General features: G+C 44.9%; 1 protein-coding gene across 1 annotated transcript in view; it reads left to right on the top strand.

The window, feature by feature from the left end:
- Window positions 1-2,227: 2,227 nt before the first annotated feature.
- The window catches only part of hhipl1 (HHIP-like 1), a 31,431-nt gene continuing 14,986 nt past the window's right edge, over window positions 2,228-18,672 (top strand). Inside the window, exons 1-3 of the mRNA XM_078234505.1 lie at window positions 2,228-2,815; window positions 7,178-7,824; window positions 16,421-16,564. Of these exons, the coding sequence (XP_078090631.1) occupies window positions 2,528-2,815; window positions 7,178-7,824; window positions 16,421-16,564 (1,079 nt within the window). The 5' untranslated portion in view covers window positions 2,228-2,527. The remainder of the gene's footprint in view (window positions 2,816-7,177; window positions 7,825-16,420; window positions 16,565-18,672) is intronic.

Below are 18,672 nucleotides of genomic sequence, written 5' to 3'. Positions count from 1 at the left end.
GGAGTCCTTTAAGAACCACTGATTAATCCACTCTACATTCAGGAACAATAGACTCACGTTCTGCGTGTTAGAACCTGAAACTACCACTCTGCGGAGTGTTTTGGACAGAAGCATTGCTTGCTAAATTTTGATTTAAATGTCTGATTTAAGTTTATCATAGTTTTCCTGTATAGTCTGCCTCTTTTCCCTCAATTTGTCTTCTCAGTTGGTCACATCACTCGGTCGGCAGTCTCCAGAAAACTACAATTCTTTTTCTTTGTATTTCCATTTTGAATATTGTTTCTTTTGGAGCCGCAGAGTGTGATGGGACGTTTTCCTGCCTGTTTTTTAGGTGAGCTGACTTTTGAGCATTTACGGCACTCTGTGCAGTACAGAGACCATCAGAAGGATCACGCCAGAAAGGAGGCCAGGTCCCACTGGAAAGGCCAGCAGCAGGGTGCTCAGGGAGCCATTGCCCTGCACCAATCTCCCAGTATACTGGGAGATCAGATGACATGCTGCCTCCTCCCCCCGATCACCGGCTTCCTAATGGCCAGCCCTGGCCTCCCAATCACTGGCCCCGACATCTGATGGCTGGCCCTGGCCTCTGGATGGCCGACCTTGATCTCCAATGGTTGGCCCGACCTCTGATGGCTGGCCCTGACTTCTGATGGCCGGCCCCGGCCTCCGATCGCCGGCCCCGGCCTCCGATCGCCGGCCCCGGCCTCCGATCGCCGGCCCCGGCCTCCGATCGCCGGCCCCGGCCTCCGATCGCCGGCCCCGGCCTCCGATCGCCAGCCCCGGCCTCTGAATGCTGGTCCTGACCTCTGATGGCTGGCCCCACATCAGCCCCCATCCTCCAATACAGAGCTCCCCCCTTCCCTCCTTGTCTACCTCCTCCCGGTCTGTCTCCACCCTGCCTAGTCCCACCGCCATGAGTCCCTGCCCTGTGAAGCCCCACCCCCATGGCACAGACCTCCTGGGGGGGCCTCAATGGCCTCCGGCCCACAATCGAGGCCATCAGATCCTGATTATTGGGGACCATCTGTGATCGCCGCTGGTGGGAGCCTTCACTGGCGAGGTCAGAAACCTAAATTAGCCCGGACGATTGTGTCCTGGGCTCGCGAAATAGATTTAAATCAGGTTTTGAATATTTAAATCAGCCTCGTGCTGTTCCCCAGCTCGAGGCTGATCGCATTATAAATAATGGCCTAGGAAGATTGTGACATGCCAGACTCCGGATGCGATTCGCATCATTGGCCTCCCGCTGACATTGCTCGCTGTTTGAATAGCGTAATGGGGTGGGAAAATCCATAGAGTTTTACAGCCCAGAAAGAGGCCCTTTGGCCCATCGTGTCTTGGCCGGCCATCAAACCTATTTATTCTAATCTCAGTTTCCAGCACTTGGTCCGTAGCCTTGTATGATATGGCATTTCAAGTGCTTATCAAAATACCTCTTAAATATTATGTGGGTTCCTGCCTCTATCACGGTTAAGGCCAGTGAGTTCCAGCTTCCCTCCACACCTCTGGGTGAAAAAATATTTCCTCAAAGCCTCTCTGAATCTCCAGTTTCTTACCTTAAATCTATGTTCCCTGGTTATTTAACCCCCTACTATGGGGAAAAGTTTCTTCCTATCTACACCATCTGTATCCTGCATAGCTTTGAAGAGATCCCCCCTCAGTTTTCTCTGCTCTAAGGAAAACAACCCCAGCCTAACCAACCTCTCTTCATAACTCAAATGCTCCAACCCAGGCAACATCCCGATGAATCTCCTCTGCACCCCCTCTATATTTACTTCTTCCTTGTATTTCTTTCTTCACTGTATTTTGCTTTTTTTGGTTGTATTTCTTTATATTTTCTCTATGATTTTGTCTCCCATTATTCTCTCCCTTTTAGCTGTATTATCTATCTTTTCCCTGTCTTGTCTGTTGTTTTTTTCCATTTTTCTCTTGCCTACATTTAAGCTTTAATTTAAAAAAAAGATGCTTTGATGTTATCCACCCAGTCACATAGTCTATATAATATTCCTCTTCTCATCCCACTCTGGGAGCATAGAAATCCAACACATTTCTAATATAGTCCAAACAACGCCTAAACCTTTACAAATAGCAATTTTCAATTTTTTCTCATGTCTTAAAAAGAGACTTACAAGTAAACAGATCATGATTGCCTGCTGGAATGGCAAAACAGGAATCACTTTAAGGCGGGTCAAACATTGCTGAGTGTTTTTTTGGAGATCTGCAATTAAGGGTAGTTATAGTTTAACTGTCTGAAACTCAGCACTTTTTTTTTGTTGTTGCAGAGTTCTATTTATTTTGTACAGCACATGTTGGCAGATAAAAATAAGTTTAAAGATTATCTGGCCTGACAATATTGAGTGCTGCTCTGAGAGACTGAGGCTGCCCAATGAGCAGAACAAAGTACATAGTCCATATCTTCATTCTCGAACCTTTATTTTCACAGATCCAGTTTGCTGTGTTTAGGCTGTGAGCCTGGCTGTGTGTCACTGGCCATCTCCTTTTACTCAAACTGGAATCGGAGGCAAGTATGGTGTGTGGTAATCACAGGCATGGCTCGGGGTGGCAATTCCTTGCCCTCCTTATTCCTATTATATTTCCTGCACTACTGGTGAAAAGTCACCCCCAGTGCTTGGATTTTAAGCCTCCTTTCCGGCCAGTGAATGGTCTGTCATTCTGTACCATGTACAGTCAATTTGGTTGCTGTGACTCCACCAAAGATAGGGAAATCATGAATCGTTTCTACAGAATTGTGGATAATTTTGACTACTCTCTGTATGCCACATGTGCTGCGTACATCCAGGATATTCTGTGCGGGGTAAGTGACTTTAATTGAATGTTACTATAATCTATAATTTTGTTTCCTCCAGTCTCAATTACTCCAGTGCTCTCAGGAGCAGTCTCCCATCCTCCACCCTCCTTAAACTTGAGCTCTTCCAAAACTGTACTGCCAACCTCCTAACTTGTAACAGGATCCACTTAACTGATACAAATGTGCAGACATGTATACAAACATACAAATTAGGAGTAGGCTACTTGACCCCTCAAGCCTGCTCCTCCATTCATAGGAGATCATAGCTGGTCTGATTGTAACTTCACACCCCACCTCGTTAACCTTTCACCCCCTTCCTGTTGCCTCCATCCCCGCTGGCTTTCATTGGCTCATGCTATTCGGCAATATGCAGACATCAAATTTCCATCCTTGGGATCAAGATAGATTAACTGAGGAAGGTAAAATGCCCCACATTTTCTCATATGCTTCATGTAACAGAAAAAGGTAGTGACACTAAGTGGTTACATAGGATTCAATATTAAACCCTAAAAATGGTGTAAGAATCACATTTTATGTACATATTTATATATTAATTAGTTATTACTTCCCAAAGCCTTTTCTCATCTTATGCTATGTCCCCGACCAGTCATAGAAAGAACATAAGAACATAAGAACATAAGAAATAGGAGCAGGAGTAGGCCATCTAGCCCCTCGAGCCTGCCCCGCCATTCAATAAGATCATGGCTGATCTGACGTGGATCAGTACCACTTACCCGCCTGATCCCCATAACCCTTAATTCCCTTACCGATCAGGAATCCATCCATCCGCGCTTTAAACATATTCAGCGAGGTAGCCTCCACCACCTCAGTGGGCAGAGAATTCCAGAGATTCACCACCCTCTGGGAGAAGAAGTTCCTCCTCAACTCTGTCTTAAACCGACCCCCCTTTATTTTGAGGCTGTGTCCTCTAGTTTTAACTTCCTTACTAAGTGGAAAGAATCTCTCCGCCTCCACCCTATCCAGCCCCCGCATTATCTTATAAGTCTCCATAAGATCCCCCCTCATCCTTCTAAACTCCAACGAGTACAAACCCAATCTCCTCAGCCTCTCCTCATAATCCAAACCCCTCATCTCCATAGAACAGTACAGCACAGAACAGGCCCTTCGGCCCACGATGTTGTGCCGAGCTTTATCTGAAACCAAGATGAAGCTATCCCACTCCCTATCATCCTGGTGTGCTCCATGTGCCTATCCAATAACCGCTTAAATGTTCGTAAAGTGTCTGACTCCACTATCACTGCAGGCAGTCCATTCCACACCCCAACCACTCTCTGCATAAAGAACCTACCTCTGATATCCGTCCTATATCTCCCACCACGAACCCAATCGTTATGCCCCCTTGTAATAGCTCCATCCACCCGAGGAAATAGTCTTTGAACGTTGACTCTATCTATCCCCTTCATCATTTTATAAACCTCTATTAAGTCTCCCCTCAGCCTCCTCCGCTCCAGAGAGAACAGCCCTAGCTCCCTCAACCTTTCCTCATAAGACCTACCCTCCAAACCAGGCAGCATCCTGGTAAATCTCCTCTGCACTCTTTCCAGCGCTTCCACATCCTTCTTATAGTGAGGTGACCAGAACTGCACACAATATTCCAAATGTGGTCTCACCAAGGTCCTGTACAGTTGCAGCATAACCCCACGGCTCTTAAACTCCAACCCCCTGTTAATAAAAGCTAACACACTATAGGCCTTCTTCACAGCTCTATCCACTTGAGTGGCAACCTTTAGAGATCTGTGGATATGGAATATGAATCTAGGTGCTCGTGCGAGAGGGACAGAACCACCTATTCCTACCAAAGAGCGAGGCCTTCATTTACCTTTGACTGGACTGGATTTTAACCTCGTTCCCAGAGAAAAAGTCTAATAGTTCAATAAATTAGCCTACTCCCAGCAGACATAGAAATTTAGCTCAAATAAAAACAGTAAATTCTGGAAATACACAGCATTTTGAATAAAAATATATTTTCTGAAACAGTGGAAAAGAAACTAGTTTCATTTTGAATGTTTTTGGAAATTAATTCAATAATTGTGCTTATTTTTCCACATCTTGAACAAATATCCTTCACAATTTTAAATTTAGAGGTTAAAGTAAAAGCTTGTGAATCAACATTGCAGAGGATTGTGCTGTAGCAAGTCCCAGCAAATCTCAACTATGTGAGACAAGCTAATCCTAGCAAATCCTGATTGGCAAACTCCAACAGGCTCACTAAAGGCACGTCCACACAGAGATGGAATGTGGTTTGTTGATAGAGTAATTAAATATTAAACAGCACGTGTAGTTTTGATCAAAGCCATCTGTGTGAGTGGAGGCTGCGCATAGTTTCTATTTACAGATGGTACATCTAAGGGGCAAAATCCACAATTTTGATACAATAAGGGAATGTAGTCCATGATTCACTACACTCTTCGGGAGTGAGGAATAGTAAAATCGATCCTATAGTAGATAAGAGTAGTGGAAGAAGGAGGAATGTTTTATGCCTTCCCCGTCCCCTCCCCAACACTTTCACACCCCACCCTCACCCCGCATATTTGAATAAACCTGCCTTCCCACCCATTCCCAAACTGTCCACCATATTACAGTGGGTGAGTAAGGCATCAGTTGGTCCACCCATCCTTAAACCTACTGAAGCCACTGGCCAATTAATGACCAACTAAGGGCCTCATTCTGCCTCCACCACAATAACGTGGGGCTGGGAAAGGAAGAAAGTAGGAAGCCAGTCAGCTACTTTTACAGTTCAGGCTAAGACGAGAAGGAAGGAGGCATACCTCTTTTAAGGGGGCCCAGTGCCTATCGGGGTCAAAGATAATGGTTGGAATGCGAGTGTTTTCAGGTAATCAAGTCTTTCCAGGTACAGACGGTGCAAGTGGAGAAAGGGATAATCACAGGTTAAAGAGATGTGAATTGTCTCAAGCCAGGACAGTTAGTAGGATTTTGCAAGCTCAGGCCAAATGGTGGGAGTTACATGTAGTGTGACATGAAGCCAAGATCCTGGTTGAGGCTGTCCTCATGCAAGCAGAACTCATGATGGGCTGAATGGCCTCCTGTGTTCTAACCACTCTATGATTCTATAATAAGAAGTGCTGTTAGCCTCACCATTATGCTTATTGCAGAATCTGGCCACTGTCCCACACACAATACACTGTACATAACTCACTGTACACAATCTCATACACATTCAGTTAATAAATCACTCTGCACAATCCATATCACAGTGTAGTTTCTCAATCTATAAACAATTGAATACATGTTACAGTTCAGGTTACCCACTTCATAGTCGCTTAACATAGTCGCTTAGTTGTGGGCGGCACGATGGCTCAATGGTTAGCACTGCTGCCTCACAGTGCCAGGGACCCGGGTTCGAGACCTGGGTGCAAATCCCAGCTTGGTCACTGTCTGTGTGGAGTTTGCACATTCTCCCTGTGTCTGCGTGGGTTTCCTCCAGGTGCTCCGGTTTCCTCCCAGCAGTCCAAAGATTAAGTGGATTGGCCATGTTAAATTACCCCTTAGTGTCAGGGGGACTAGCTAGGGTAAATGCATGGGGTTATAGGGATAGGGCCTGGATGGGATTGTGGTCGGTACAGACTCAATGGGCTGAATGGTCTCCTTCTGCCCTGTAAGATTCAATGATTCTATGAACACAACTCAGAAAACCCCTTCTCTTAGCATTGCTCAGGGCATCTTCTAACGTTGTGAATGAAAATTGCTCCACATTGTGTCTGGAATACTTGGCAGGGGCAGGAATTCCTTCCCACACTGTAATTGTGTTCAATCCTTTGGACCAGCAGCAGGAGGCAGGAGCCTGCAGTGGTACCTGGGAAAAGTGTGGCTTTCTGAATTCTGGGATAAGGGAGAAATGGATACCAACATGAATTTGGGATGAAGAGGGAGAAGAAGGCATGAACTGAGACTCAGGGGGAGAACATGACATTGCCAACATCTACCTAGAAGGAGGGGCTAACAAGTACATAGCTTCACCCTCCTAACTCCCAACTCATTCAGATCTCTGCCACTGATATTGTATTCTGCACAATGTTTCATGCACCTATTGCCTGACCCAACCATCCTCTGACTTTCCAGTGTGCTCCATTCCCTTCATTCTAGGATTAGTAGTAAGCCCTTCAGCCATATTTTTCCTGTACTTCACCCAATTCAAAAAAGCCTCCTCATAATGTATCTCTTTAACCATGGCTTCTGTCTCATTTTCTAACATTTCTCCAACTTGCTCAGTGTCTTTTTGACTCTTGCAAAGTACCTCGGGAGACTGCTTACATGAGACATATTTATGAATGCAATTTACTCTTGCGGACATGGTATTTACTTGACCATGATTTGTTTCCACTGTAGGAATGTTCTCCATATGCTGCTCATTTATACGATGCAGAAGACCCAACAACTCCAGTGAGGCAGTTGCTTGGTCTTTGTGGTGAATACTGCATTGATTTCTGGAATAAATGCAAGACAACTGTCCATTCCTTGGTGGAAGACAGAAAGCTTCTGGACCTTGTATCTAACAGAAATAAATTCTGTGAAGTCTTACAACTACAAGACCCAGATTATTGCTTCCCCCGTGTGCTTTCCAACAGCAATCTGACTAGAAACCTTGGGTCGGTGGCGGCTGGCTCTGATGGATGTCTCCAATTGTGTCTGAAGGAAATAGCAAATGGTCTACGGAACCCTGTAGCTATGGTACATGCGAATGATGGAACTCATCGTTTTTTTATTGCAGAACAAATCGGCATTGTATGGGCATATCTGCACAACAAGGCCAGACTTGAGAAGCCATTTTTGAACATTACTCGGGCAGTCTTAACCTCTCCTTGGGAAGGGGATGAGCGAGGATTTCTGGGTCTAGTATTTCACCCTAAATTCAAATACACAGGAAAGGTCTATGTATATTACTCTGTTGAGATGAATTCTGACGAGAAGATTAGAATCAGCGAGTTTAGAATTTCTTCAAATGACATGAATATGTTGGATCATGGTTCTGAGAGGTAAGTGCAAATAATTACAGCTAAACTCTACATACAAACATAAAATCCAAAACAAGAAAAGGGTCCACACTGCCCTACATGTGACAGCAGGCCCACATCAGTGTGGTTGACTCTGAACTGTCCTCTGGAATTTTCAGTTCAAGGGGAAATATGGATGGGCAACAAATGTAGGCCTTGAAAGAGATGCCCACATTTTAAAAATTCCTTCCCACACTGTAATTGTGTACAATCCTTTGGACTAGCAGCAAGAGACAGGAGCCAGTGTCGGTGGTTGGGAAAATTCATCCAATCCAAAGAATCCTACCTATAGTCCATATATACTTGCAAAGCTCAGAAAATTGTTTCCCCTGTTTTCTGTCCAGCATGGGGTTATGGGGATAGGCCCGGGTGGGATTGTGGTCGGTGCATACTCGATGGGCCAAATGGCTTCCTTCTGCACTGTAGGATTCTATGATTCTAAGAATCTGGCTAAAAGCCTTGGAATGATGATGAATTGCTCTGACGTATGTGAATTCTGTTGACTTCACTTTCTCTGCTCCAAACTCACCATCTGCTCACCATATGGAATGGTAATAGAGTCAATTTCTATGTTCTAAGCGCACAGCATTACAATTGAGGGCACCTGTCAGAACATTGGGCACGGCATTGTCCACCTTCCCAGTTTTCGATCCTTTTAAACGATCGGACAGAAAATCTTGATTGTCTAATGGTCACATGTTTCTTTGCAGTGAGTGACATTGATCTGTTTGCAATGCTTTGTGTCAAGAGTCCACAAGAGTTAATATTGCCAATAACTTCCTTCTTGTGTGACATGGATAGAATTTTGTGTTATAGTTCTGTCTTTTCATCTCATTGGGCCTGATTTTACCATTTTCATTCTAAGTGCTGAATCTGGGTGCAATTCAGATCTGACTTGGAAATCTGCTTTCAGGCGCCCCCATTAGCACTTAGCTTGAAAAGAAAAATCGCGGGTCTGAATCGCGCTGTGTGCGGGGCCTATCGCGCTCGAAACGATCGGAGCTCTGAACTGCCCATGCGCAGTGAGAAAAAAATTTGAAAAAGTGCACCCGAGTCAGATCACTCCCGGGCCGCAGAAAGCGGATAAAGCGGCCCAGGAGTGAAAAGCGGGAGTGATGGCCCACACAGACATCACTGTGCCACTTATTCACCCATACCCCTGCTACCCAGACCGATCATAACCCCCTGCCCCCTTCCCCCCCCCCCCATCGATCGCCCACAGAGTGGCAGTGGAACCTCCTGCCCCCCCCCACCGCCCGTCCCCCCCCCCCCCACCAGTGAGTGATCGGGCCTCCCCCCCCCCCTCCCACCAGAGATACATCTTACGCCCCCCCCCCCCCCCCAACCGGGAATGATCTGGCCTCATTTCCCCCCATCCACCTCCCAGAGAATGACCTGGCTTCACTCTCTGCCCCCCCCCCCCGCCCCCCAGGGAATGATCTGGCCTCACTCCCCTCCCCTCCCCTCCCCCAGAGAGTGATCTGGCCTCACTCCCTTCCCCTCCCCCAGAGAATGATCTGGCCTCACTCCCTTCCCCTCCCCCAGAGAATGATCTGGCCTCACTCCCCTTCCCCTCCCCCAGAGAATGATCTGGCCTCACTCCCTTCCCCTCCCCCAGAGAATGATCTGGCCTCACTCCCCTCCCCCTACCCTAGAGAATGATCGGGCCTCACTCCCCTCCCCCTACCCCAGAGAATGATCGGGCCTCACTCCCCTCCCCTCCCCCAGGGAATGACCTGGCCTCACTCCCCTCCCCCACTTCCACCCGCCCAAAGGTACATCTGGCCTGCCTCCCTCCTCCTAACCAGACAACGATCGGGCCTCCCTCCTCCCCCCCACCACTGATCTGAGTCAGAGAGCCGTTGGAAGCTCTGAACTCGCCTCTTCAGCAGCTGGAGCGGCCGAAACAGACTTTTGTTCAGGAAGTCCATTTCATAGAACAGTACAGCACAGTACAGGCCCTTCGGCCCTCAATATTGTGCCGAGCTTTGTCCAAAACCAAGATCAAGCTATCCCACTCCCTATCATTCTAGTGTGCTCCATGTGCCTATCCAATAACTGCTTGAAAGTTCCTAAAGTGTCCGACTCCACTATCCCAGCAGGCAGTCCATTCCACACCCCAACCACTCTGAGTAAAGAACCTACCTCGGACATCCCTCCTACATCTCCCACCATGAACCTTATAGTTATGCCCCCTAGTAACAGCTACATCCACCCGAGGAAATAGAGTCTGAACGTCCACTCTATCTATCCCCCTCATCATCTTATAAACCTCTATTAAGTCGCCTCTCATCCTCCTCTGCTCTAAAGAGAAAAGCCCTAGTTCCCTCAACCTTTCCTCATAAGACCTACCCTCCAAACCAGGCAGCATCCTGGTAAATCTCCTTTACACTCTTTCCAATGCTTCCACATCCTTCTTATAGTGAGGTGACCAGAACTGCACACAATATTCCAAATGTGACCTCACCAAGGCTTGTACAGTTGCAGCATAACCCCACAGCTCTTAAACGCAAACCCCCTGTTAATAAACGCTAAGTCACTATAGGCCTTCTTCACGGCTCTATCCACTTGAGTGGCAACCTTCAGAGATCTGTGGATATGAACCCCAAGATCTCTCTGTTCCTCCACATTCCTCAGAACCCTGCCGTTGACTCTGTAATCCGCATTCAAATTTGTCCTCCCAAAATGAATCACCTCGCACTTATCAGGGTTAAACTCCATCTGCCATTTTTCGGCCCAGCTCTGCATCCTATAAATGTCTCTTTGCAGCCTACAACAGCCCTCCACCTCATCCACTACTCCACCAATCTTGGTGTCATCAGCAAATTTACTGACCCACCCTTCAGCCCCCTCCTTCAAGTCATTGATAAAAATCACAAATAGCAGAGGACCCAGCACTAGTCCCTGTGGTACACCGCTGGTAACTGGTCTCCAGTCTGAAAATTTTCCATCCACCACCACCCTCTGTCTTCTATGAGATAGCCAGTTACCTATCCAATCGGCCAAATTTCCCTCTATCCCACACCTCCTTACTTTCTTCATGAGCCGACCATGGGGAACCTTATCAAATGCTTTACTAAAATCCATGTATAACGACATCAACTGCTCTACCTTCATCTACACACCTAGTTATCTTCTCAAAGAATTCAATCAAATTTGTGAGGCAAGACTTCCCCTTCACGAATCCGTGTTGACTATCCCGAATTAAGCTGCATCTTTCCAAATGGTCATAAATCCCTCAGGACATTTTCCATTAACTTACCGACCACCGAAGTAAGACTAACCAGCCTATAATTGCCAGGGTCATTCCTATTTCCTTTCTTGAACAGAGGAACAACATTCGCCACTCTCCAGTCCTCTGGCACTATCCCCGTGATGTGGAGATGCCGGCGTTGGACTGGGGTAAACACAGTAAGAAGTCTAACAACACCAGCTTAAAGTCCAACAGGTTCATTTGGTAGCAAAAGCCACTAGCTTTCGGAACAGGCTGTTCCTTCGTCAGGTGGGTGGGAGTTCTGATCACAAACAGGGCACCAAGACACAAACTCAATTTACATGAATAATGATTGGAATGTGAGTCTTTACAGCTAATCAAGTCTTAAAGGTACAGATAATGTGAGTGGAGGGAGCATTGAGTACAGGTTAAAGAGATGTGTATTGTCTCCAGACAGGACAGCTAGTAGATTTTGCACATCCAGGCAAGTTGTGGGAGTTACAGATAGTGTGACATGAACCCAATATCCCGTGACCGCTGAAGTGCTGTGTCATGAAGGCCACCTTGGATGAATGAACACCGCTCGACAATCACCAGGCAAGACTGTTCTCTTCCTGTTGGGGAGTACTTCAGCGGTTACGGGCATTCAGCCTCTGATCTCCAGGTAAGCGTTCCCCAAGGCGGCCTTCACGACACACGACAGCTCAGAGTCGCTGAGCAGAGACTGATAGCCAGGTTCCACACACATGAGGATGGCCTCAACCGGGATATTGGGTTCATGTCACACCATCTGTAACCCCCACAACTTGCCTGGATGTGCAAAATCTCCCTAGCTGTCCTGTCTGGAGACAATACACATCTCTTTAACCTGTGCTTAATGCTCCCTCCACTCACATTGTCTGTACCTTTAAGACTTGATTAGCAGTAAAGACTCACTTCCAATCATTATTCATGTAAATTGAGTTTGTGTCTTTGTGCGCTGTTTGTGATCAGAACTCCCACCCACCTGACGAAGGAACAGCCTGTTCCAAAAGCTAGTGGCTTTTGCTACCAAATAAACCTGTTGGACTTTAACCTGGTGTTGTTAGACTTCTTACTATCCCCGTGGACAGTGAGGACCCAAAGATCAAAGCCAAAGGCTCTGCAATCTCATCCTTTGCCTTCCAAAGAATCCTAGGATATATCCCATCTGGCCCAGGGGAATTATCGACCCTCAGGTTTTTCAAAATTGCTAATACATCTTCCCTCAGAACATCTACCTCATCCAGCCTATCAGCCTGTATCACACTCCCATCCTCAAAAACATGGCCCTTCTCCTTGGTGAACACTGAAGAAAAGTATTCATTAATCGCCTCTCCTATCTCTTCTGACTCCATGCACAAGTTCCCACAACTGTCCTTGACCGCCCCTAACCTCACCCTGGTCATTCTTTTATTTCTCACATAAGAGTAAAAAGCCTTGGGGTTTTCCTTGATCCGACCCGCCAAGGACTTCTCATGCCCCCTCCTAGCTCTCCTAAGCCCTTTTATTTAGCTCATTCCTTGCTACCTTGTAACCCTCAAGCGACCCAACTGAACCTTGTTTTCTCATCCTTACATACGCTTCCTTTTTCCTCTTGACAAGACATTCAACCTCTTTTGTGAACCATGGTTCCCTTACTCAGCCATTTCCTCCCTGCCTGACAGGGACATACCTATCAAGGACACGCAGTATTTGTTCCTGGAACAAGCTCCACTTTTCATTTGTGCCTTTCCCTGACAGTTTCTGTTCCCATCTTATGCTCCCTAATTCTTGCCTAATCGCGTCATAATTACCCCTCCCCCAATTATAAACCTTGCCCTGCCGTATGGCCCTATCCCTCTCCATTGCAATAATGAAAGACACCGAATTGTGGTCACTATCTCCAAAGTGCTCTCCCACAATCAAATCTAACACTTGGCCCGGTTCATTACCCAGTACCAAATCCAATGTGGCCCCACCTCTTGTCGGCCTATCCGCATTTTGTGTCAGGAAACCCTCCTGCACACACTGCACAAAAACTGCCCCATCCAAACTATTCGACCTATAAAGGTTCGAATCAATATTTGGAAAGTTAAAGTCACCCATGACAACTACCCTGTGACCTCCACACCTATCCATAATCTGCTTTGCAATTTCTTCCTCCACATTTCTATTACTGTTTCGGCGCGATTCCGGATCGGCAAATGCGGTGGTAAAGGGGGAAATGCTGATAAAGTTGGGTGGGCAGTGCATTCGTTCAATTTAAATGCATGCAAATGCATTTAAATCGCTGTTTTGGCCGCGAATCTGATCGCAGCCATTCCCGGGCCTCGGTAAAGTGGGCATCTGTGCAGATGCAGGCGCGGATCGCGTTAATGGCCTCACATCCGACTTTACCACGTTACTGCGCCCGAAAACAGGGGCGACGCAATGTTAAAATTGGGCCCATAATCTGGGTTGAATTCAGACTGTCCTATTTCTCAACCAGTGAAATATATTGGTTTGAGTCTACAGTACAAATTAACACTAATTTGATCATCTCTTTTTGATGTTACACTGAGGTCTGTTGAGGAAAAGAAAAAATGCCCCATTCTTGCCCTGAACTGGAAAATGTAATCAACTCTGCTTCCAATTTCCACCTTTCTCTCATCTTCACATAGTCCATCTCCAACTCTTCCCTTCCCTTCCTTGACATGTCCTCAAATATTTATTATAAGCCACTAACTTGCACAACTACTTGGTCTATACTTACACACACCCTGTTTGTTTCCTGTGACAGCTCCATTCTCCATGTTTTTCCATCCATGTTTCGCCATTCTGTCACATCTGTTTGATGATGCCGCCTTACATTACTGTGCACTTGATTGTGAAATCAACAGTGTTTTAGATCTAATATTGTGTAAAGAGGCAGGATTAACTAATAATCTCATAGTAAAATATCAGCTGGGGAATAGTGATTTTTGGCCCTCTTGTGATCTTACCACCTCACCCTGCCCATCGACCAATGGGATGAGAAGGTAAGATTACCCCCCTAGTATTAAATTCAAGGAAGAAGTTCACAAATTGCCAGAAAAAACATTGGGATTGGGAGCAGTTTAGAATTCAGTTAAGGAGGTCAAAAAGGATTAAGAAGGGAAAAATAGATACAAGAGTAAGTTTGTGGGGAACATAAAAACTGACTCTGTAGGTGAGGGGAAAAAGATTGATGAAGCCAAATGTAGGTGCCTTACAGTCAGAAACAGGGGAATTTATAATGGGGAACAAAGAAATAACTGACTAACTAAATACATACTTTGGTTCTGTCTTCACAAAGGAGGACACAAATAATGTACCAGAAATATTGGAGGTTTACTGAGAGGGAGGAACTAAAAATAAATCAGTATTAGTAGAGAAATGTTGTTGGGGAGATTGATGGATTGAAGGCTGATAAATCTCCAGGATCTGTTACTCTATATCCCAGAGTACTTAAGGAAGTGGCCCTAGAAATAATGAATGCATTGGTGGTCATTTTCCAAGATTCTATAGACACTGGAAAAGTTCCTACAGATTGGTGGGTAGCTAATGTAATCCCACTATTTAAGAAGAGAGGTAGAGCGAAAACAGGGAATTATAGGCCAGTCAGCCTGATTGTAGTCAGTAGTGGCGAAAATTCTAGAATCCATTATAAAAGATTTAATAGTTCTCACTTGGAAAACAGTGGCAGGATCAGACAGAGCAACATGGTTTTATGAAAGAGAAATCATGCTTGACAAATCTTTTTGAATTCCTTGAGGATTAACGAGTAGAGTTGATGAGGGGGAGCAAGTGGATGTGGTTTATTTGGACTTTCAGAAGGCTTTCGACGATATCCCACATAAGAGATGAGTGTGTGAAATTAAAGTGCATGGGATTAGGGGTAATGTATTGAGATGGATAGGAAACTGTTAGCACTTAGAAATTGGGGAGTCCAGAACCAGGGGTCACAGTCTGAGGATTCAAGGTAGGCCATTTAGGACGGAGGTGAGGAGACATTTCTTCACCCAAAGAGTGGTGAGCCTGTGGAATTCATTATCACAGGAAGTAGTTGATGCCAAAACATTGAATGTATTCAAGAGACGGCTGGATATAGCACTTGGGGCGAATGGGATCAAAGATTATGGGAAAAAAGCAGGATTAGGCTATTGAGTTGGATGATCAGCCATGATTGTAATGAGTGGCGATGCAGGCTCGAAGGGCCGAATGGCTCCTCCTGCTCCTATCCTCTATGTTTCTATGAAACAAAGAGTAGGAATAAAAGAGTCTTTTTCCAAATAGCAGGCAGTGACTAGTGGGGTACCACAAGGATCAGTGCTGGGATCCCGGCTATTCACTATATAAAGGATTTAGATGAGGGAGCTAGGTGTAATATCTCCAAATTTGCAGATGACACATCGCTGGGTGGGACGGTGAGCTGTGACAAGGATGCAGAGATCCTTCATGTGATTTGGACAAGTTGAATGAGTGGGCAAATGCATGGCAGATGCAGTATAATGTGGGATCAATGTGAGGTTATCCACTTTGGTAGCAAAAAAAGGAGGGCAGATTATTATCTGAAAGGTTATAGATTGACAGAGGGGAATGTGCAAAGAGACCTGAGCGCCCTCGTATGCCAGTCATTGAAGGTAAGCATGTAGGTGGTGAAGAAGGTGAATGGTATGCTGGCCTTCATAGTGAGAGGTCTCGAGTACGGGAACAGGGATGTCTTGCTGCAGTTATATAGGGCCATGGTGAGACCACACCTGGAATATTGTGTGCAATTTTGGTCTCCTTATTTCTGGAAGGATGTTCTTGATGTAAAGGGAGTGTAACAAGGGTTTTCCAGATTGATTCTTGGAATGGCGGGATTGATGTATCAGGAGAGATTGAGTCAGTTAGGATTATATTCACTGGAATTCAGAAGAATGAGGCGGATCTCATAGAAACCTATAAAAGCTAACAGGACTAGACAAGGTAGATGTAGGGAGGATGTCACCAATGGTGGGAAGTCTAGCACCAGGGGACACAGTCTAAGGATACAGGTAAACCATTTAGGACTGAAATAAGGAGAAATTTCTTCACCCAGAGAGTGCTGAGTGAGCCTGTGGAATTCTCTCCCACAGAAAGCAGTTGAGGCCAAAAACACTGCATGTTTTAAAGGAGGAGTTAGATATAGCTCTTGGGTTTACAGGGATCAGAGGATATGGGAGGAGAGGGGGGGACAGTGGGGGCAGATCACTGAGTTGGATGATCAGCTGTGATCATAATGAATGGTGGAACAGGCTTGAAGGGCCAAATGGACTACTCCTGCTCCTATTTTCTATGTTTCTATGTTATTCCCAACTTTCACCAAACATTCTAATTTTGCAGGATCATTTTGGAAGTAGACGAACCAGCATCAAACCACAATGGAGGTCAGCTACTTTTTGGAAATGATGGCTATCTCTACATTTTCACTGGAGATGGTGGAATGGCTGGTGATCCATTTGGGAAATATGGAAATGCACAAAATAAGTAATTAATTCTTGTATTCATTATAATATCAGCAATATTTCTCTAAAAGGAGCCATGGGACAGGATTATTTTCTCAAACATTTAATTGAATATGACAGAAACACAGAACAAGTTGTAGCAGGTCATCCATTTGTTATAGACCCCCATATGATTTTCTTACACACATACAAGTTACTATACGGAATCAGGCCTTCAATCCAACTGCTCTGTGCTTTTATTTATGTTCCACAATTGCCTCTTTCAACCCTACTTCATCTCACCCAAAAATATATCCTGTTATTCCTTTCTCCATCATATATTTATCGAGCTTCCCTTTAAAGGCATTGCCTCAAATGTTCCATGTAATGGATAATTCTGATAAAGAATTTTCTCCTTAATTCCATATTGGCTTTATTAGTGATTATGTTAAATATATGAACCTAATTCTGTACTCCCCACAAGTACGATATTGTGTGCATGGCATTGTAATGTGGAATTTTTTTTTAAATGAAAAAAAATTCAATAAAACATCTAGCTTTAAAAGTCACCATTAGATACTAGGGTGGCACAGTAATACAGTGGTTAGCACTGCTGCTTCACAGCATCAGGGACCCGGGTTCGATTCCCGGCTTAGGTCACTGTCTGTGTGGAGTTTGCATGTTCTCCCTCCGGGTGCTCCGGCTTCCTCCCACATTTTGAAAGACATGTTGGTTAGGTGCATTGACCCGAACAGGCCCTGGACTGTGACGACTAGGGGATTTTCACAGTGACTTCATTGCAGTGTTAATGTAAGCCTTGTGACTAATAAATAAACTTTATTGTCAATTGTCGCAAAAACCCATCTGGTTCACTAATATCCTTTAGGGAAGAGAACCTGCCATCCTTACTTGTCTAGCCTACATGTGACTTTAGACACACAACAGTGAAATTGACTATTAAATGCCCTCTGAAATGACCTAGCAAGCCACTCAGTTGTATCCAACCGCTACAAAGAAAACACAAAAGAATGAAACCGGACGGACAACCCAACATCAACCTAGGCATTAGAAACATCAAATGCAAACTCAGCCTGTTGACCCTTCTTACTAATTGGGAGAGTTGTCTCACAGTCTAGTCAAGCAACAGCCTGACATAATCATACTCAGAATCATATTTTACAGATAATGTCCCAGACACCACCATCACCATTACTAGGTATGTTCTGTCTCACCGGCAGGACAGAGCCAACAGAGGTGGCAGCGCAGTGGTATGCAGTCTGGAGGGAGTTGCCCTGGGAGTCCTGAACATTGACTCTGGGGCCCATAAAGTCTTATGGCACTAGGTCAAACATGGGAAGGAAACCTCCTGCTGATCACTACATACCCCCAGCTGATGAATCAATATTCCTCCATTTTGAACACCACTTGGAAGAAGACCTAAGGGTGTCAAGGGCACAGAATGTACTCTGGGTGGGGACTTCAATGTGCATCACCAAGAGTGGCTTGGAGTTCCCAGACAAACCATTGTGATGAGTAATGGTGACATTTATTTCAGTGTTTGCTTGGCATGAGATTATAAGCTTAACCATTGGCAAAAGAATTCTGTCAAAAAAATGTTAAAAGCAGCTCACATTTTCTGAATTGAAACATATATTTATTCCCTTACATTGGACATGGCTCAATTTGAGGATTATTTGTCAGGAAGAATAATAGAGATCCACACTTAACAATTTAAACAAGTTTTATTTATTAAAAAAAAGATTTATAATAATATATAACTTAATTTACAGCTTCTGATGATTTGTATGACATATCTCCTGGGTTGCGATGCTTTGGGTATTTGTTCATCTGTAAAAATAATTTAGATAACAGCTATCTGACCACCTTTTCTTATGTAGCATTATTTTTGCATATCATTGAAACCAATAGTTCCTTTTTTTTCTCAACTTTCTTGATTTGATTTGATTTTCACAAAAGATGAAAGTTGCCTCACAATGTAGAAGGTGAGGATCAAAAGCTTAAAAAAACCAGTAAATAATTTGAAATCTGAAATAAGAAGTGGAAAATGCTAGATATATACGGCAGTACTGCCAGGATCAGAAAAAGAGGAATGACTGGTTCTGTTTTGATGTACATACTTTGTGGCTTCAG

This window comes from Mustelus asterias, chromosome 18 (assembly GCF_964213995.1).
Source record: "Mustelus asterias chromosome 18, sMusAst1.hap1.1, whole genome shotgun sequence".
NCBI classification, from domain to species: Eukaryota; Metazoa; Chordata; class Chondrichthyes; order Carcharhiniformes; family Triakidae; genus Mustelus; species Mustelus asterias.
Note: the sequence above shows the minus strand (reverse complement) of the source record. Positions and strands in the feature narration are given on the sequence as shown.